At 40.8% G+C, this 21,810-nt stretch overlaps 1 protein-coding gene across 1 annotated transcript in view; it reads left to right on the plus strand.

Annotated features, from left to right (window-relative positions):
• XRN1 (5'-3' exoribonuclease 1) overlaps positions 1 to 21,810 on the plus strand; it is an 838,379-nt gene that overhangs the window by 18,153 nt on the left and 798,416 nt on the right. The window contains exons 2-6 of the mRNA XM_069213922.1: positions 5,613 to 5,845; positions 11,533 to 11,630; positions 14,970 to 15,079; positions 15,648 to 15,758; positions 21,109 to 21,194. Of these exons, the coding sequence (XP_069070023.1) occupies positions 5,613 to 5,845; positions 11,533 to 11,630; positions 14,970 to 15,079; positions 15,648 to 15,758; positions 21,109 to 21,194 (638 nt within the window). The remainder of the gene's footprint in view (positions 1 to 5,612; positions 5,846 to 11,532; positions 11,631 to 14,969; positions 15,080 to 15,647; positions 15,759 to 21,108; positions 21,195 to 21,810) is intronic.

The raw sequence follows: 21,810 nt of genomic DNA on the forward strand, positions 1-21,810 counted from the left end.
TAAACAATGATTTGGACACACATGAATCCTAATCAACAATGAGCTTTGATCCCTCGCCAAGTCTAACTTTCTCCATTCTGCAAAAAATGAGGTCATCGGGGGTCCCTGGCCCCAATGGAATCCCAGCAAAAATCTTCAAAGAAGATCATGAGCTTTGATCTCCAATCCTCTCTGCACTATATCGATCCAGTCTTGACTCACAGGAAGTTCCACCGAGCTGGAGAGGCTCTATACTCCATCCAATTTACAAAAAAGGAGACAGGCAGGATCCAGCTAATTACTGTCTTATTGCTCTCTTGGATGTTGAAGCAAAAGGCTTTACCTCAGCAGTTTTGGAAGAACTACAAAACTGGGCAGAGGCCAAGGAAATAGTGCCATTATATCAAACTGGCTTTAAAGCAACCTCCTCGACCCTGGATAACATCATAGCCCTCTCCTACCTAGCTCAGGAGGCAGCTGCCAAAAAAATCACTACCACTGTTTGCCTGCTTTGTGGATTATACAGAAGCATTCGATGCGGTGGATAGGAATTTACCATGGAGCAAGCTAAGAAATTGGGATATCCCAAAATGCTATTAAGGGCAATAATCCTACTGCACATCCACTTGGGTAAGGGTAAAGCTGTCGAACTCCACTATCAGCAAGGTAAGGAGATTTCCACTACCAAAGGGCTAAAACAAGGATGTGTCCTAGCTCCTTTGTTATTTAATCTATACACTGTAGATATGTCGCAGATGCTGATACAAGCAAATCTGATCCCACCAAAAATTGGAAATCTAAAAGTCACCTTGCTTCAATATGCTGACAACATCGTCCTGTTGGCGCACTCTAAAACCGGCCTACAAAAAGCTTTAACAGCCTTGCAGAGGTATAATATGACATACAAAATGAAGGCAAATGTTACTAAAACAGAAGTAACATCTGGTTGGTCATTGAGACATCAGCACTGGAAGTTGGGGCCATTTACCATCAGCACCACGGATATTTACAACTACTTAGGCATTCGATTAACAGCTAAGGGAAGGCCAAAAGCCAAACTCCTGCATCTGCAGACAAAGGCCGCCTTTATAACAACAAGAATGTGCCAGTCAAAACAAACTAACAGCTAGCCCCTCTGCAAGATTAATACTCCAAACTATTAAAGCCGTTTTCCTTCCAGCATTGAATTACGGTCACTAAGCCTTCCACGGCAAATTCACAGCTCTGATAGAACAGCTGTAAGTTAAAATGTAGAAACGAGTTTTCAAATTGCCGCGATACATCAGTCATTTGATGAGACTAGACTTTGGATTGAAAGGCCAGCAATGGACTTTGATGGGGGCCTTCCTGAAAATACTATCCCAGGATAGTTGTGGCGCCTCCTAACACCCTGAATCCGCTCTGGGTTATATTTTTTAAACAAAAACAACCCCCTGGTCACAATATCTCGCAACAGCTCTAAACAAACTTCAAATTGACCAAGTAGCATTGATCAAATTAGCACAGCTGCATATCACAATTAAACCTATGCTGAGAAGACAGATAAAAACACTCTCCCAAGAAAGTGACCTGGGAAACTTGAGTAGCACTCCTGTGCAGGAAGTGCTGGTGCAGTCTTTTATAAATACCATACAAAATTTGGCTCCACAACAATACCTCGCATGCACCATCAGGAAAGCTTGCGTATCGCAAATTGCCTTTGCAAGACTTCTTGGCTTAAGGACAAATGAGCTAAACCTGAAATGAACTTCCTTAATCAATATAAAGGGTTGAAGGCTCTGCAACTACAAATCCGAGACTTTCATCCATCTACTGTTCTGCTGCCCGTCACTGTTAAATACATGACACACTTTATCAAGATCTCTTTTTCTCCGTAATGGCACAAGAAACTGCACTGAGGCTAGAACACTAGTGTTCACTTTAAAGTAACCAGTCGATCTGGCCAAATTTGGGAAGTTCAGCATGCTGCTTCAAGCAAAACTGAACAATCACTTAACATGTTAATAGATTTTTAAAAAAATACTGCGATACTTACTCTTGTTTTAAACTGAATATGAATATATGGGTTCCAATTTTAATTTTCTTATGGACCTAGCTATGGATACGGCCTGCACTCAGGCACACTTCTACTAACAATATTTTATTCCTATGGAACTTTAAAGGGATGACTGTGTGTTTGTGCCACACTCCATATACATATGTATTTCTCATTCTTCCTACATTTATATTGTGCATTGTTTTTCTTCTTTTTGAAATTATTTGAAGTAATCACACAATAAATAAATGATGATGCTCTCCCTCCCTCCACAGCTAAGGCAGACATGCCACTTTTTGTTCGTAGGATTTCTCTTTCTTTGATAATCACTTGCTAATTTGCATTGTGTTTAATTCCAGTCACATCCCTATTCAGGTGGCTGCTTTATTTTAACAGTTCACCAGCAGGTAAGGGATAATAGTGCCAAGGAAGTTCGATATATGGCCTCTGTGTAGTCATGTGCATGTGTAGACATGAGGTTGTACTCTTGCATGTTATGGGAGTTCCATGACATATGGTGGTTTATGAGGAATACCTGGGCTAGTTTCTCAAGATACATGGAGGCATTGCCTGGCATATGGTGATACCTAGAGTGGATTGTAGCACTGACTGACATATGACGAGTCCCAAGTAACTTGATGGCATTGTGTGGCATTCTCTGGGATGCCTGGTTATGATGCAACTGAATGGTCTATCCATTGAATTAATAATATGAAAGCATAGCATTTCTGAATAAATTGTTTTTCAAAGATCAAAAGCTTGTCTCTGGGGCAATAGTTTGGTGTGTTTTTAGAACATGAGTAGAGAGCAACATCAGATTATTAATTAATACCGACTAGCTCATGTTCATGGTTGGCTGAGGTTTTAACATGAGATATGTTTGTAGTCATGAGACCTGTAATAGATGGATTTATGGTCATTTTCTGAACTGTGATAATAAATACGGGAAATTGATATATAAAGATTTTAAAGTGAAATGAATTATTATTAATAAATAAAGCAGAAAACCAATAAGGGCCATATGTACTAACACATTTTCCCATAGACAAAGAATGGGTAAAACTCTTTGATACATCTGGCCCTAAATGAGTTCTTCTGAGCCTTTTATAATCCAATGAATTGAATGCATTAGTTATGGTTTGGCTAGACTGGGGTTGTCTCTTTAGTTGGTTTCTTCTTAATCTGACAGTGAGTCTGGAAAAGGCACTGTAAGGGAAAATAGCCAGGCCTTCAATTTTGGAAATGTAGGCTGACTTGTTAAATCTTGGGAATTTTTAAGTTCTGTACTGAGCAGCCCCTAATATCCATTCTCAGAACACCAATAAGGAAATTACGTGGTCTTACCACAGGAAAAGTCTCCACCTTCAAAGAAACCTTTTTTTCTACACTAGCCTTCGCCACATATATCTGATTTTTTTCTATATCTAAATGGTCTTTTAGTGTTCAGATCCAAGAAAAATGGTCTACTTGGGTGATGCCAGAAGCATGAAAACAGTTTTGGTCTTGCAAAAAAAACAAAAACGTGGTCATTTATGAGCATAATTCCAGTTAGTCAAACTTAGTGCACATTACTGTCTAATTGTGCATTTTCATACCTTGCCAAAGGATACCCTAGGTTACTTTGTGAATGGTAGTTTTGAGCATTTAGACCATGTAATGCCAGCACTGCCCTCCATTTCTCCTGCAAATCAGAGCTGTGTTGGCAGGTGTATACCTATGTGTGTAAATCCCCCTCTTCAAGTACGAAAGGCAAGGCAAGAGTGTCTCTTAACTGGAGATTCCCCCTTCCTGGTGAGATTTATTACAGTGCGCTCTTGCCCTGACCATAAGAAATGGCATGGATCTCTAAAATACAAAGAAACATTGTTGAGGTATTCACTCCACACAACAAAGACTTCCATTTGAAGTTCAGGAGGGAAAGGACAGTTTTCTGGTGTCTCCTTAACACACAAAGCGTTGAGTGTTCCCCTCTTTACTAGAAGTAATACCATAGTAAATAGCAGCTCTCATGAGAATGTTGCTAGCATTCTGAATTCTTAGCTGTGTCCCCCTCTATATCTGTGCAGGTAGTTTCTAAAGTAGACTTATCATTTGAGCTCTTTCCGCCATCCATTAGGCACAGATTTGGGGCCCATTAAGAATTGGCCGGTAACTGAACGTGGAAATATTGGTCATGGAGTTACTGATTCCTGCCTATATATCCATCCACCACAGTCAACAACCATTAAGAGTTACTGGGCGCATATTTAGGAAATACATGGGGAGCCTTGAATTACCAGGTCCATTAATGCATGTGGTTGCCCAACTGTTGCCTATTTTTTGCACACATTTCCCTCCTGTTTCTTGACAAAGGAAACTGTGTATAGAAAATAATTTAGTGTTACTAAAAGTGTTACTGCACCCAGTAGAACTTAACTTTTCCAGTGTAGTGTAAACTTGTAAGGAGGGCCTGTTCTTCTCAGGGTGCTGACTTTAAATGTGTTCTGAAAATATTTTGTTTTAGCCTCACATCGCATCTATTTGTGACTTGCCACTCAAAATCTTGTAGTTCCATTAGGAAAATGTTTTAAAATAATTTTGTTAAGCTATGTTGTTTTTTGCCCTGCGTATAGATGATATGGTTTTTGAATCATCGTTTTGCAACTTGATGTACTTGGAAAAACAACCATTTATTTTCTGCTTTTGACTCTTCTTGTGTAACTCTTAACTAAATCTAGTTGACAAAATCAAAGCATTATTTCACCACCTTTCTTCCAAAGTCATTATTAGGTCGAAGCTCATTAGACAGCGCACTCTACGCGCCTCCACAGTACGGCAAGACACAGCACTCTGCTCCGATACACTACACGCCACTCTTTGCCAATTCACACTAGGCCACTCTGAGACTTTACTCCACTCTACACTCCGCGACACTCGACTCTAATCTACTCTCTGACACTTTACTGCACTCCATGCCCCTCAACTCTATACCCCTCCACTTTACGCCCTCCAGTCTGACACTCTTCTTTTCACCACTCCACTCTGACAATTGCCTCCATTCTACTATACTCCACTGTATTCCACCCTATGTCACTATATAGCATGCCACACCAACCTAGGCAATGCCAGTCGACTTTATGCCACTCCACGACTCTATGCCTTGCTATGCCACTCCATTCTACAACTCTGTTGTGCTCCACATCACTCTACTCTTTGCCACTCTACAGTACTCCACTCTGCAGCACTTCATTCTTCTCTATGAGCCGCCACTACTACTCTACGGCCCCTCCACACTACGGCCCCTCCACACTACGGCCCCTCCACACTACGGTCCCTCCAATCTGCCGCCCCTCCACTCTACTTCACGACACTCTACAAACCTGTACGCCACTCTCCTCTGTGCCACTAACCTTTAGCCATGCTGAACAGCAGCTTTACTGGTGTACAACATGGCCAAAATACATTGGCAAAGCCAATTGCTCTTACATAGAAAAGGCCCATTGGTTTTACCAATGCCTGTTATTTTTTTTAATTTTTTCTAAGATACCAATTGTATACTAATTATGTAATTTGATTAAAAAGAAAACAAGTGCATTATCTTGTTTTGTTTACTTTTTAGATTCCAGAATTTGATAACTTATACTTGGACATGAATGGCATTATACATCAGTGTTCTCACCCAAACGACGAGGATGTTCACTTTAGAATCACAGAAGATAAGATATTTGCAGATATCTTTCATTATTTGGAGGTGTTATTTCGGACCATCAAACCCAGAAAGGTGTTCTTTATGGCAGTTGATGGAGTTGCTCCAAGAGCAAAAATGAACCAGCAGCGTGGGAGACGTTTCAGGTAAGAACCTGTTTTGTGCTGTCATTGAAGGTGCCTCAAGTGAAAATGTTGTTGGACAGTTACATGTGCACCCAGATAGTTACTAAGAATTGTTTAAATGTTCATGTAGTAGTAGTAGTTTTACTTCCTTCGTGTCTGTAACTGGTTCCTTAGGAAAGATATTTAGGTTGAAGCCTACCAGACAGCTCTCTCTTGCATGTCTTTGTCCATCCTGTGGCGCAGCACATGTTTACTATTGCTCTTTGTTTTCTTCCAAAAGTGCTCAGTAAACAGGTCTTTAAATCTTGTTCTTGTCACATTTGCTGTGCATTCAAAGACAGAGCTCAGATGTCAGGCTGTCTCTTCTTAGGGAGCTTGGTGTTTACTTCCTTTTTTCTGATTTCAAAGTGAGAGGATTTATGTGACAATCTTGTTGTGAAAGGATATGTGACAGTCTTGCTGTGAAATGAGAGGCTTTTTTCAAGCACACAGTTTTTACACTTATAAATGAACTCTGAAGATGTCTCGGAGTGTATCAGAATTAGGAAAGCACAGGTGAAGCACATTTTTTGATAATTCTGAAGTGTGGTGAAAATATTTTAATAGATCAAAACAAATCAGTACACTAGGGGATGACATTTCCACACATTATCATTTGTGCACTGTATACGTTTATCAGTAAACCTGTATGTCTCTGCAAATGTAATGGTCATTTCAACTGACAATGTGTTGTCTGTAGTGGCAGTGCGCTACCACACCATGTATACTCCACTTTATGCTACTCCATTCTATTCTGCAACACTCCACACCACTGCATTCTGCTCTGCAACACTCCATTATATGCCACTTTGTGTCACTGCACTCTACTCTGCACCTCCCCCCTCTTTGGCGTTGCATTCTACACCAATTCAGTCTATGCTTCTCTACTCTACTTTGCACCACTCTACTTTTATACCAGTGTACTCTACACCAGTCTACTCTTCACCACTTCATTCTTCACTAGTCTACAGTACTCCACTTTGCACCACTCCCCTCTACTTTACTCCACTCTGTTCTGCAACACTCCACTCTGTGCCACTGCACTCTGCTCCAATGCAGTCTACTCTATACCACGCCACTCTGGGCCAATCCACTTTACACCACTCTAATCTGCTCTGCACCACTGTGTCTATGCCACTGCACTCTATGGCACTTTAATCTACACTGCTGCACTTTTCCTGCACCACTCCACGCCACTTCACTCTACTCAGAAACAATCTACTCTACACTACTCCACTAAACGCCATTCCACTCTACGCTGCGAAACTCAATTCTGTGCCTCTGCACTCTGTGCCACTATACTCTATGCTACTGCACTTTACACCAGTACACTATATTTTGAACCACTCTACACCACTATAATATACACTGCACTTAATGCTTCTGCATTCTACATCACTCTAAGTCGCTGCACTCAACCCGGCACCACTTCACTCTACTCTTGAAAAATATACTCTGCGCACTGCTCTACTTTACTCCATCACTCCACTCTACCTCACTCCAGCCTATGCCACTGCACTCTGCACCACTCTACATTAAGCCACTGCATTCTTCGCCACTCTAGTCTATTCTGCAAGATTCTGCTCTGACACTGCACTCTACACCATTGTACTTTACACAATTGCAGTCTACGTCAGTGCACTCTGCACCACTGTACGACACTGCACTCTGCACCACTGTACGACACTGCACTCTGCACCACTGTACGACACTGCACTCTGCACCACTGTACGACACTGCACTCTGCACCACTGTACGACACTGCACTCTTCGACACTCAACTCTGCAAAACTGAAGTATCCTTCCTTATACTGTGCAAGACTGCACTCTCCTCCACTGAATGTGCCTGTGCACTCTACTTTGCACCATTCTACTGCACTGTACTTTGTATCACTCCACTGCAGTGTACTCAACAGCATTTTTTGCCAGTCTACTCTGCACCAGTCTGATCTACACCACAGCACTCTACGCTGCTGCATTCTCCACCACTTGACTCTGCACTACTCTGCCGCACTACATTCGATGCCAATCTACTCTGATTTGCACCACTCTAATCTGCGCCACATCATTCTACAACGCTGCATTATACACACTTGCTTTTATGCTGCTGTTCGCTATACTGCTGCTGTTATTCTGTCTGTCATTCCTCTCCTTGCCCCTCCGCTCTGCGTCCTTTTACTCAGCGCCCTTCTATGCCACTCCATTGTACACCACTCTATGTAATTCTACTATGTGCCACTCTTCTACACGACACTTGTCATACCTCTCTACCCGACTCCAGTCTATAAGACTTTACTCCACTCTACTACAGAGATAGACTCACAATTGTTTAATGGTTACAAATGATATGGAAAACCTTTATTTCTGGCTACTCCCTCCCCTGACCCTCATGTCAAAATATTCCTGCAGACTCCACTACAAGGCACGTTTTTGCATATTATCAAATATTGCCAGAGCTCTGTTCCAGCCAGAGATATTGGATTCAGTAGGCACAATTCTCTCCAATAGTATGTCCTGGACCGCATTCTCTTATAATGTGTACTCCAAATGAAATATAAAGGTGAACAGCCTACCCTTTGAAGACATTCACAAATATTGACAGAAGGGCATGCTTATTTCAGAAAAAATAATTTTTAACAGAAAATGACAAACTCTGAGATGGGTGGACGTTCTTGATGATTTTCGTTACACCTTGTCAACAATATGTAAAAAAGAAAATTGCCTAAAGGAAACATACAAAGTTAGGAACTTAGCCCCTCCCTCCCCCCTCTTCTGGTGTGAAATCAGAGTAGATTGGCATAGAATCTAGTGCTGCAGAGTAGTGCAGAGTCAAGTGGTGGAGAATGCAGCGGTGTAGAGTGCTTCTGGTGTTGTAGGTGCTGCAGACAAGGTTGCGTTATCCCTGCTTATCCTATTGGACCTGTCTTCAGCATTCAATAGGTGGATTTTTGCCCAAAAAAAAGTTATTCTAAAATCACGTCTAGATAAAAGAAACAACTTAAACTTATGCAGGTCTGCTGGCATGAAAAAGCATAACATGGCCTGAAATGTACACCACAAGAAATAATCTTGCGCTGTAAATGTAGCTACATTATCTATCAACCTGAAAAGACTGTTGGGTTGCAATAACCTGCCCATAAATAAGATCTTGATGGAAAGAGGTCAGTGGTGTACACCCTTATTTCTGTGCTGCAACTCCATTAGCGAGATTCTAATCCTCTTAGTACTTGTATGCAAGACCGATATGCTAGTCTACATGGGCCACAATCCAAAAAGCTGGCACGAGAACAACTGTTTATAGGATGGTAAATCTCCTTGGGATCCTGGATGCTGACACTGTCACGAGTCCATTGTGTATGAGAATCTTGAACCTTCCTAGCTGAAAGTATGAAAGCAGAAGTAAATTTGTGAGACCAGGTTGATGATGTAATTTTTAGCTGTCTATGATGTGGTGGGTGTGGAGTAAAAGAAGGGGAGGACAGGATGGAAAGAGACAATGAGTGAGTGGGAGGAAGAAATAGAGACACAAGCACAAGAGAAAGTAGATAAATGAGGAGCGTGATAGGGGCTATAGTACAGACAAGAGAAGGTGAACACAGTGTGAGATGGAGGGGTCATATCCAATGATGGAACAGAAGAAGGGATGCAGAGGGTTGAAGGGGTTGGTGTGTAGCAGAGGATGTTGACAGAAGGACAAAGTAGAGGGAGAGACATCAGGAGTAGAAGGGTGATTACAGTTGAGTGTGAGAATAGCTGTAATGAGGGCTCATCATACTGGTGTTAGGGTGGTTAGAATAAGGGATCGATAAATAGAGGGTGCAGGAGGGAGAAGAAAGACCAGTATGGTGCAGGAGGAGATGACATTTTAGGCCGGAAAACAAGATTGTTTTTGATTTTGTATTGCAGTATTCAAATCATTAGGTAAACTGAGGATGATTGGGGCCCTTTTGAAATTACACAGTTGTAATATCCTTCACCCAGGCCTCCATGCCCCGACCTCAGGCACTACTTCTTGACCCAGTAATTTGCCTACTCATTAAACATGTCTCCACTTGAGCTGATATGTGCATGATCACCAACACCTACCCTACAGAGGGGTAAAAGGGAATAAGGTCAAACCACTAATTATCGGGGTACTAACCCATTAGAATATCTTCTTCTAAGATTTGTTCAGGAATAAGGCACTTAGCTGTACATTTGGCTATTAATGCTTCATAAAGACTAGCTGTGAACTAGTGCACCCCCTTCTCTGAAAATACATCTATGTTTATTTTCAATGCCCATCACTGGACCCCTTACCTGAAAAGGCCAATTATATGAATTACAAAAGGAAAGAGACCCATATGTGTTTCACAAATTATTAACACACACCTGGACTAATCCCTGTGTCTCCTACATGCCTTTTCATTCTTCCCCTGACTTAAGCAGTACTCTTTCTATATTTTCATTACATATCCATCATGTTCCCTTCCTGTGATAGGGGTGTAGAGATAGATGCTAGGTGCCAGATAAAGGAAATGCACATGAGTTATTGTGTTTGAAGTGATCAGTAATAGTGGTATTCATATTGTTGGTATCAATAGGGGTGGAAGCATCAACATGCCAGTGTGGAATTCGTTACCAGTGTCCAATGTTCCAATGCTTCCTGATCTATTAGAAAATCTGCATCGAGCTTGCAAAGGGGATCACTTGCTTGTGGAAGAGTGAAGCTCACCTCCATCTGAAGTCTCAGTGGAGGATGAGCAAGAAAACATGCTTTCTTTTATGAACCTCTTTTCTTTCTGCACATGATTTTCTGCAGGTCTGTCTTCCTTTACTTGTTACAAATACAGTATTGAGACCAGTAAGTTAAATGGGCCAATAAAGCTGATTGATCATTAGTCCAGGCCTAAATATTTAGTTTGACCATTTTCTAGCAAAACAGATGTTCACTGGTCTTTGTTGAACAGTTTGGATATATTATGAGATAGCTTATTGTACAGAGTGTACTAAGGGCCAGTTTTAAACTTGGAGTCTTATTAACTTCAGGAAAATTATCAGACGGCTCTCCTTATGCAAGTAGGATTGATATTATCTGATTTCATATTGCATCAATAAGGGGACGGAATTAGAAAGTTGCACACATGGAATCTTCAGTTCAGTAACTAGGTTAGTTCCTTGGCTCAAACCCCTCTGACTATGTTCTAGAGAACACAGCCTATACGAAATTCTGTAAAATCTGCCTCTTCATCGAGGTCATCAAAATGCTCCAGGGTCTTGGTTGGCATTCTAAAGAGCACCATGACTGATGCTGTCCAGGCAAAATGTCAGCCAAACTGCAATGCACATATGTATGTAGGTAGGCATATGTATACATATGTGCTATCCACCAGGCACAAGTCACGGCTTTGTCTTGCACAATTTTCTGACCCAGCTGACCTAATATTTATATACTTTCTCTGACGGGCTGAAGGAGGCAGTGAGTACTATCACCTTGTTCATCCCTGATTTTCAATTGAGAGCATTTGGAGAGCAAGGAAAAAAACATGACTTAAAGCAGAGATTAAATGCTCCAGACACTGTAAGGAAACATTATACAGAGTAGCTGTTTTTGAAACATTTGAAATATGCAGATGTGTCCAGTTACCTAGGGATTTATCCAATGTAAATAATGTGATTTTAATTGGTAGGTCTGCGAAAGAGGCAGAAGACAAAATAAAAAAGGCAATTGAAAAAGGTGAAACACTACCTACAGAAGCTCGATTTGATTCCAACTGCATTACTCCAGGTGAGAAATAACTTTGTGCTTTAGTTTCCTTCATCTTGTTTTTCCCCTAGAGAATCTTTAGGTTCCTTGACAGAAGTGGTGGTTTTGACCATGCAACACCAACTTGGGTAGAATTTGTGTATTCCTGTTTTACCTACGTGTAGTTTTCTTTCCGGCTGACGGGCAACCCCAAAATATTTAGGGGTGTGCATTGTTGGTGTAAGAGTGCAGAAGCCATACCAGATTTTCAGGGTAACTGCTACTATGTAGGATTTGAAATGGGGATATGTAGATTGGATGTTTAGTCCCACAGGGAAGTGTTGTTTGCTCTTCTTCAATATATTGACAACAGTATTCCATTTAAATTGTTTCATGTGATGTGATGTGATGATGTTCCTCGTTGCTCAATAAATACTTTACAGGTGATGTTCATTAATGCTCAAAATTCCATAAAAATCAAATCAATAGGTGTAATTGGTTACAAGAATTAGAATACCAGAGACTGAATCGAGCAAAGCATGGATCATCTGCTCCTGATCGCTGTAAAATGTTTCCACAGCTTCATGTACTTCCAGCTGCTATATTGCAAGAGAACACTGACCGAATCTCTTACCAAACTGTTTAAGCCTTGCGTCTCCTGATTGTGATGCTAATATTTTTCTCCATTTGCACAAGTCCAACAACATGGTTAGAGGGAAGGAAAGAAATCCTTGGCAGCAAAAAATGGAATGACAGATATAGACGATTAAACAGAGTAGCTTGAAAGTTGGATGCCAAAAGCTGATTATCTGTCTACACAAATTAATAATACTAAAGGATTTGACAGACCCAGATTAGAGTTCCTGTCTTTCCAAGAAATCCTGACAAAAATGATCCCACTGTTCATTGTTAACTAGATTTCCAAAAAGCCTGAACCTGTCTCATACAGTTAACTTTCTACATGGAATGGGCGGACAGGCTGAATGAATCTGGTGTAAAAGTAGGGCTAAAATTGTGGACCTACTCTGATTTTGAAGATCAAACCTAATGCACAAAGAAAGAAGCCTCAAGGCATTTCAAAGTGTGATAAATCACATAATTTACCTTTTCAGAGCTGTGCCCAGAGACAGTGGAGAGTTGGTGATAGGTTAATTAAATGAAAGAGTTTACACAGTAGGGCTGTAAGGGGAGTTTTGCTTCAACAGGTTAAATTGAGGCGCATAGGTTACAGGCTTCAGCATGACTTTGTAAAGCTGTACCACTCTCCCGGTGCATATTTTCTCGACTTTACTGTTTTGTTTTCTCCAGTGAGCTTGTCAGTCTTACAAGCTCACTGGAAGGTGCTCTATATAATTTTCTTGTTTTGTTAGGGAGATGCACATTGTGTAACCCTTTTTGAATAATATTGCATTCTCTACTTGGAGTGTAAAATGACTTGCAGTGGTTGCAACATGATTGTAGTCTAAGGTCCCATGCCCTTTTTAAACACTTTTATCCTTTTGGAAGATTGCTTATCAGTCCATCCAGTCCCCATAACTGAGCTCCTGTATATTTTATTTTGTTTGGCATGCTGAAGGATGTATGCGTATTAAACTGTTTTTTTACTAGATTGGTGGTGTGCATTTCAACCCAATTGTCTCATTTGTGTAAGTAGGTGGTGTTCATAGTGGACACACAGCCTGCATGTATATCATTCCTTCCTCCTACTTAGGCAAACCCATCACAACTTGTACTATATGGTAGGTGGAAGAGCTAATCAGCTCATTCCTTTGTCCAGGGTAGATTTCCCCAGCATGTAGCAAAATTCACCCACCTCTCAATTTCCTGTACTATTGCCTTCTTGCATGGTAACATGAATAATACTGTGATCTGTGAATTTATTCCTGCTTTTCCAGGACCTTAAATTTCCCAATCTTTCATGAAGAAGACTCCCATATGGCTACCATGGAGTGAAAAGCAACACATAGACTGTTACTGAGGAGAACCCCTAAAATGCTATTTTTGATCTTTGTCCGCTCCCACCACAGAACACACCTTTCTAGCAGTGAATTATACAAGGGCTTTTAAGAGACACAACTCAGAATTTAAGAATTTAGTTCATAGGTGTCCGTGTGATTTGGTGATGAATCAATTGAACCTAAATACAGTGAACAACCTGTTAGACTGGTGTCCAGCCAATATGTGTTTCCCCTTTATTTTGGCATTTTTAAGTAAGCATAAATGTTTTTAATGTAACAACTATAATTATCTTGCAATTTGAGGTAGATAAGCCTAAATGTTATCTTTAATTCTCTATTAAGGTGGATTATGGACTTTGTATTAGTTGCTGAAGTCTGTTTTTAATCTGCAGGTTCCAGGTTAGCATTTGATTTCCCAAGTTGAAGGTCATGTTTCATGACCACTTTTGAAGTCTTGTCTGATCCAACAAACTGTGTTTCTTTAACCTGTCTGAAACGTTCGCTCCTATCTTATTACATCTAAAGTAAGCCCATGATAGGGCCTCATGTAAACTAGATTTTCTGAAATGTGAGTGCCAGCAAAGAGTTCTTTCATGCCTTGTTAATTGTAAAATTTAAACTTTAATAGAGCATAATCTAAAGTAATGTATGGATAGAATTTCGTTTTCCTTGTTAAGTTTTATCTTTATATTTACTACTTGATAGAATGCTCCATAATTCTACTGGCTTGTTCAACTTTGTTTCATATGTGACCTGAGTGAAATTAGAGCCCAAGTGCAAGGCGGAGGATCACAAACCTCGACTTCTACTAATCTGCCTTCTTGGTCATTTGTAATCCAACATTGTGCTGCCTTCTGTTTGCCCCTAAATTCAAACAGTTGCGATTGTTGTGTGTATTCAGTTGAATGTTTTATTGGAAGAAATATAGTTTGAATTAGAGTTTGTTATAAGCAAACTGCTGATGTGGTTAAAAGATCTTTCAATAACCAAGCTTATCTAAGGGTTAGTCAAGCTAGAAAAGGAACATCTTTGGTGGAATCAGAACACCTCCTGCTGAAGTAGAAAATGCTGCAGTTTGTGACTTCCAAATGACCAGCCTCTCTTCCCTGCAAAACCACACATTCTAATTAAGATGCATGTTGAATGTTTTATAAAGCATGACCATACTTACTAATGTGTTTAATTATCGAATTTAACTTTAGATAAAACACCAATTTACCTCCCACACCCATTTGTATCATTGTAGTGTCAGATTTGTTTGTGTACACACACACACACTTCCCTTTCAATAATTATAACTGTGTGTCATTGAGATTCTTTAACATTTCAAATATTCCTTTCACCCTTTCCATTACATCTGTTTGTTGTATTTTAGCTGAGTAGAGATGACATGAACTTGACCAGAAGATAATTTTATTTCTAGGCACAGAATTCATGGCCCGACTGCACGAACACTTGAAGTATTTTGTAAATATGAAGATTTCCACAGACAAGTCTTGGCAGGGCGTGTTGGTCTACTTGTCAGGCCATGAGGTCAGTGTATCTGCATTTTGCCATATTTGTCATTCTGAACTTAACATGTGAAGAGACTACAGAAAAGTAGCCCAAAGTATGAAAGTGTACAGTGTGAGTTACAGATTGCTACACTATAAAAAGGCAAGGTAATATCAGTGTTATGGAACCCACAAAAACACACAGAAACATAGAGCATTTGACCCAATCTTGCATGCAACATTGATTGCATCGCTGATAACATCACAATCGGATGCACTTGTAGAGTTTTCAGGCTTTTTGCATCTTACTTTGTCTGTAATTTAATGGTTCTGCGAACCTGTTTCATGGTTATTTTTATTTCCTCATTCATTAATATCCTATCTAAGTAGATGGAGCAAGGTGTCTGTAAATTTCTACTTGGGGCAACCATATATTCTGTTTATATTGGTTTTCAGTGGCAGTTCCCTTCATCACTCAGTTTATTTTTTCTCGACTGGGGGTATCTGCTTGTTTCTGAACTGCTAAAAAGGGAAAAAAAGTTGAGGTAGTTCCTGGGATAGACTGCTATACATTCTTGTTTCTGAACAGTTTCCTTTTGTGTTTGCAGACTCCTGGCGAAGGAGAACACAAAATCATGGAATTTATCAGATCAGAGAAAGCAAGGCCAGATTACAATCCAAACACAAGGCATTGTCTTTATGGTTTAGATGCCGATTTGGTAAGTAAGGATTTAAAATGGATGTAATGCATACATTTTTTTTTTTACATTAGAGAGTATGAAAAATTGAGGTTTTAGGAGTGCATTAAACTTTAATAGGTTGTTGTCCTCCGTACTGATCATAGACTGAGCAAGTGGAATGCAGGTGTTTCATGATTAGGTTTTTACATGTAGATAATCTGGACATACACTGTCTGTTTACCTTTAATATGTATTCTTTAGCTTTTCCTTTTCCCTTTTCTCTTCTGTTTCATTTTTCCTTTTTCTTACCATATCTTCTCTATCTATAATGCACGTTACCTTCAAATGCTCACCTCTATATTATTGGTTATTGTCTCTGGGTTTTATAGTTGTTTCCTTAGGTTTAGCAATATAACATTGGGACGCTAAACCTTACATCAACGATAGCACATGTGAAGCATTCCAAGTTTCACAGTTTTCCATTTGCAGTGAAATGTGAGTTGCAGAACATTAAAATGCCAGTGTGCTTACAGTTTTCTTTGCTTGGAAATGCTTCTCAGTGCAAAAAGTGATATACATTGCACTTGTTTACTACGTCCTCTTTTTACAAGTGCAGTAACAAAAGTACAATTTATCTGGCACAAAGACTCAAACAAATTATTTCACTAGAGAATTTAAAAGTAGAGATTGAAGTTTCCAGCATTGAGGGTTGAAGAGGGAGGTCCACAGATGGGATAGTTCTTCATATGCAGTGCGTGGTCTACCCAGAAGTAATATGGGCATAACCATTAGAGCCACTGTTAAGCAATCAGAGTAAGTAACATTATGGTAAATGAGTGTAGATGTACAGTCCGGAGCACTGTGGGTTCAAGAATAATGGCTGAGGGACCTCTTTGTGATATGAGCAGAAATTCAGATTCTAAAAGTAGGCTCATGTCTACTGTAGTACAATTAAGCATTATAAGTGAGGTACGAAGTGGAAGTGCAGACAAAGTTGATTCAGCGGCTTATAACCTTTTAAAAGACCACATTTCATCTACTCCTCGAAGGTCAAAGCATGCTGGATTTTGTCCAGGGGTTCATGCCTAACTACTCCTGTGCTTTTGAAGGATCCCAAAGTTGGATAAGCTCCAGTGCAACGATCTCTGGTCTGGCCATGGCTCAGATCCTACAGCATAGGTGAGACGCAAATCTCTCTGTAGTTGCTGCCATAAAAAAATAAAAGCCAATTGTTGTGCCCTTTGTTACTCTCTTTTTTTCATCCATTCAAGGGAGCACAATAATTATTTTAGATTCCAAACACCACCGTGCCTTGTCTGCCTTAAAGGCTGCTTTTATAATATTTTCTTCCCAGATAATGTCCAGTTTCATCATTAGTAGAGAATGACGTTTCAGTGAAAAAAAAAAAAACACGGTGTCAAAAGAAGAATTACCTTGCTTTTATCAGTGTGGCTAGGGTACCAACATCGTATAAATTTGATAGGCCGGTCATTTTGTGTTTCAGTCTCATGCAGCTCTTATCTATGAAGCTTGCAAAACAATGCTTCTATATACATTACTTTCTCTCTGCAGATCCTCCTCATGCCTCCTAGTTAACTCTGCTGTCATCTCTGATGGAAAACGTTTAATCCAGGCATTAATATCCAAAAGCTGCTGCCTTAAGGCATCATTTGCTTTCCTAGACAGTGTCTCTGAATACTAGCAAAGTGTGTTGATTTAGTGCTCTAGATAGTGTTCATTTCTGCCCTCTGAAGAGGCTCGTTTTGCTCACCTTGTTCATTGAAGACGTGTGACCCTTTAGTACCAATTAAGTCCCTAGTAAATGGTACCCCTGTTACCAAGAGCCTGGGTTTTAAACAGGGTCCCTAAGGGCTGTAGTATGTATTGTCATCCTAAGGGACCTCCCCCCCTACAAATTACACAGAGCCTGCTGTTGCAGACTGCGTCTTACGGTGCAACCCACGAATGAAGACATTGATTGTGTGCCATGCCCCAGATCACTGCATCTATTATGTATGTCACCCTTACAGCAGGCCTTCGAGCTCTAATGCAGGGTCCATTATATTGGATTTGAGGACACATCTGGATGAGCAGATGTGCCCCTGTAATGTCTAGTTCGATTTCTAAATATTACAGTGAACAGGGAAGACATCTTAAGGTATGTCCTGGGCACTTGTCATTACGAGTTACCCAGCTACAGATTGGCTTCACTGAAACTCATGGTGTTTGGTATCAAACACCTCATTTTAATAAATCTTAATAAATCCATACTGATGCCAGTATTGGATTTATTATGACATGCAGCCATAGGGTGCCTTAGATGTGCCTCCTGCAACCTACCAGACTTTGTGTGATGGCTGACTGGTAACGACCAGCTTACCACCACAGAAAAGTTTCTTACCCTCTGGAGATGAGAGCCCATGATCTCAGAGGCCAGAAACTACGCCTGCTCTGGAGGAGAATGTTATCATCTCCTCCGGCTGAATGGCGAGTGAATGGCATACCAAGGCAAGGGACTTCAAAGTACCTGCCTCCTTTGATATGCAACCCACTTCCCCCAAACCTGGGATATGCTACCCCCTGCCCTGGCGCCCATTTGGCACCAGGACAGGAAGGAAATTAGCTATGCAAGGAGGTATGTTGCACCATCAGGCTGGTCACACCCCTAAGGTGGACAGCCTGATATGCTTCACGAAAGAAGGATTTCACCATCTTTCTTTTGGTAGAACTAGGACATCTGGGACAGAGTAATGCCCACTCCCGACAAGAAGTGGTCAGATAGGGGTGTAGTCAACCATGTGGTTAAGTAGCCAATTGGTTACTACCTTTATACTCGTCAAAACGCCCCTTAATTATTTAGGTAACCCCCTGACACAGGAGCTCACATTCGTCTGACTGAAGAAAGAAGAGGGCAAAAAAGAGCCAAAGAAACCAGAACTGCAGACTGCTGGTGGACTTTGCCACCAAACCCTGCCTGCCTACCTGCTCTTGTCCTGACAGTCACGACAACCTCACTCGTCCTGCAGCTGGCCATTCTCCAAAAGCCTCCTAGGGCCTCCAGCACTTCGCCAAGCCGTCTGCATCTCCCTTGAAGTGGAGTAGCCCCTGCCCTGCAGGCACCGACGACAAGGTCCGGTTTACTGCTCTCCTGTTTCCCGAGTTCACTGATGCAGCAGCCATCCAGGAGGAGGTCATCGTGCTCCCGGAGGTCAGATCTGTCTCCCCACCAAGTGAGAAGACGCCAGGACCAATCTGAGCCGTCCTGCACCAATATCGGAGGATATCGGACCCCTTGCTGCAACTAAAGCTTTTTTTTAGTTCAGTCTGGACTCCAACACTGCAAAGACCAACCAGCTGACGAGGGATATCGGTACCACAGAGGCAAGCACAGAGAGTGGGACAATTGTCCTTTTTTGTCCCTCCTTGCTGGTCTAACTGAGAATCGTGGGTTCCTTCGCGCATTGGCACCAGCCGACCAAAACTCTCTTCACCCTAGCTCCTCGGCCTGGGTCCCCGACAACCGATGGTGCTCCCCTGCTCCCAAGACTCCCCACAAACTGAGTCCCCTGTTAGGAGCTCAAGGGCTTGGCTAAAAGTCCCCCCCCCCCAATAACCATGTATCTGTATGCCCCCTTTTTTCCTATGGTGTAGCACGCAAGGCTACCAACCCGTCCAGCACCTCTGCACCCGGAAACTCCATGGCAGCTAATCCTGTACTGCTGGTGGTACTTTGGACATTGGTCCCTAGCACTTTAACTCCTGAAGGGGACCCCTGAGAATTGTTTGCAAATACCTGTATGCAGTATATGTTTCTTTCTACATAGGAAAGCATTACTGCATAAAAACGCATTTGAGTAACATTTTACTTGCTTGGAAAATTGCTAAACTAAAAAGTACTTACCCAGTTATTAAGTTCTTGGTGTTAAAATAACTATAAAAAATACCTGTTATTTTTTCCAAATTTGTCTCTTCTTGAGTGTAGCTCATTTATTGACTCTCTGAGTACAACAAATGCTTAGTACTACCCTCTGATAAGCCTAAATTTCTCGCCCACAATACCACAAAAAGAGTGCATTTAGGGTTATTACTTTATACTCTGTCAGCCAATAAGGGTATCCTGTACTATCTGCATAGTGTACTCCTACATTTGGTACACTGCATAGATGGCCAGCTTCCTAGATTATATAGCTTGGTCTACCCTAGAAACCTCTACTATTATAAAATCAGCTGAACCTCCCTAACTCCTTTGGTATTATGTTTGTGTGACTTTGAAATTGAATCAGGTAAAGATTGTGGCTCATTTTTTCCTTTCTCCTCTCCTTGTGAGAGAATGATCCAACCTGAAACATGATAAAAGAGCATATTGGAAACAAGAACATGAGTCCCTGATTATGGTGGTCCCCTATCTCAAGCTACTGGAACCATACACATGATGGGGTAACAGGGCTGGCTTTTAAAGGCTCACAGATTTGATACTTCTCCCCAGTTCCCATCAACTACTCCCCTTAGTCCAAAGGATGTCCCCAACAGAAACATTGCTATTGTAGTCCTCAGATCAATGTGCGTAGATGTCTCTCCGCTCTACATCTTGTTTCAGGATTCAGGTCTCTAAATCCAGGATTGAAAAAGCATATGTGACAGAACTGGTCATTTCTGATGAAAGGGTCATGATGACACTCTAGCAAGACGGATGGCTTTCAGGCCCTTTATGACTGTTACTACCGAACCACCCTTCAATAAGAACCTCAACCATGACATCTACTTAATGGATCTCACACTTCCTTCTGTTACCTCTGGAAAGTAAATACATTTGGAAACTTAGATGGATGAGGCCTTCAAATCATCAACACCCTTGGCTCAGTGAGGTGTACAGGTCTTTCACAAAACCTTTGCCAATTTGCAAGTTCCGTGTTTCACCAGATTGTTTATTTCCTTCCGGGTGACTGACTACTATGGACTTTCTCTGCTTGGTCAAATTTGGTAGCCAACACACTTACTTCTAGCCACTTTTGGCATGTTTGGAGAATCTTACACTTGTCCTATTCAAATCTCTGTTACATCGGCTAATTGGGTGAGTAGAGTTCAGAAGTTCTGAATATGAAACAAAGTACTGAACTTGATGATACTAAGACCAAACGTCCTACCTTACCACCAGTGCACGCCTTCTGTGCAAAGTCATTTGTGATTATATTGAGGTGGCAAAGCAGTATAAAGTCTTTACAGAAGACTTACTCAATGCTATTTTTGTTTATGAACCTTTGACATCGCGTATATTTCTGATGTTCAAAAAGAGTGTTTCATCTTCATTTTTCTTCTTATATTTTTCAGGTTAAGTATTAAGTATGAGTGTTAATAAAATATATTTAAATATGTTTTTTTACTTCAATAGATCATGCTTGGTTTAACCAGTCATGAAACTCATTTCTCGCTTTTAAGAGAAGAAGTTCGATTTGGTGGGAAGAAAAATCAAAAAAGGTAAACTGGCATTCATCAACATGCTTGTCCGAGTTCAAAAGCGTTTTGTATTTAGTAGTCTGTGAGTCTACCTGAAAAGCACTGTTTCAAATGCAATTACTAAAATTATTTGTGATGTGCATGCAAAAATTATGATATTTAGGCCAACATATGTACCTATTTATTAGTGGTACGATTAGTTGATACCAGTACATTTTTTTCCTGGTCTGCTGTTTCCCATTGTGAATTTCTGTGCACATATACAAATGTTATCACACCATATTTGTGTCAAGAGTGCAGTTTACTTTTTTGTTTTGTTTAACCTTTCAATATCTGCAGATGTTGGTTGTTACAGTAGAAAGACTACTATATGCTATTATTTCACCTATTCCATTGTCTGATTGGGTAAAGTGTCCATCTGATCCTGCGGTCCCCAAGTTCAATCAACGTAATGAATCAGTCATGTCTTTTAGTCTGCAAGTCTCTGAGCATCCAGGCCCATTGGTGGCATGTATTGGTTATTGTATCCGGGGAGAATGCAGATTTGTGTCCTGGAATGTGTGTAAGCTTCGAATGAAACTGAACTCCCTAGACTTACGGCGTATTATTTCAGATTTTTATGTAATTTGTATTCAGG

Source organism: Pleurodeles waltl, chromosome 11, assembly GCF_031143425.1.
Source record: "Pleurodeles waltl isolate 20211129_DDA chromosome 11, aPleWal1.hap1.20221129, whole genome shotgun sequence".
Taxonomy (NCBI): domain Eukaryota; kingdom Metazoa; phylum Chordata; class Amphibia; order Caudata; family Salamandridae; genus Pleurodeles; species Pleurodeles waltl.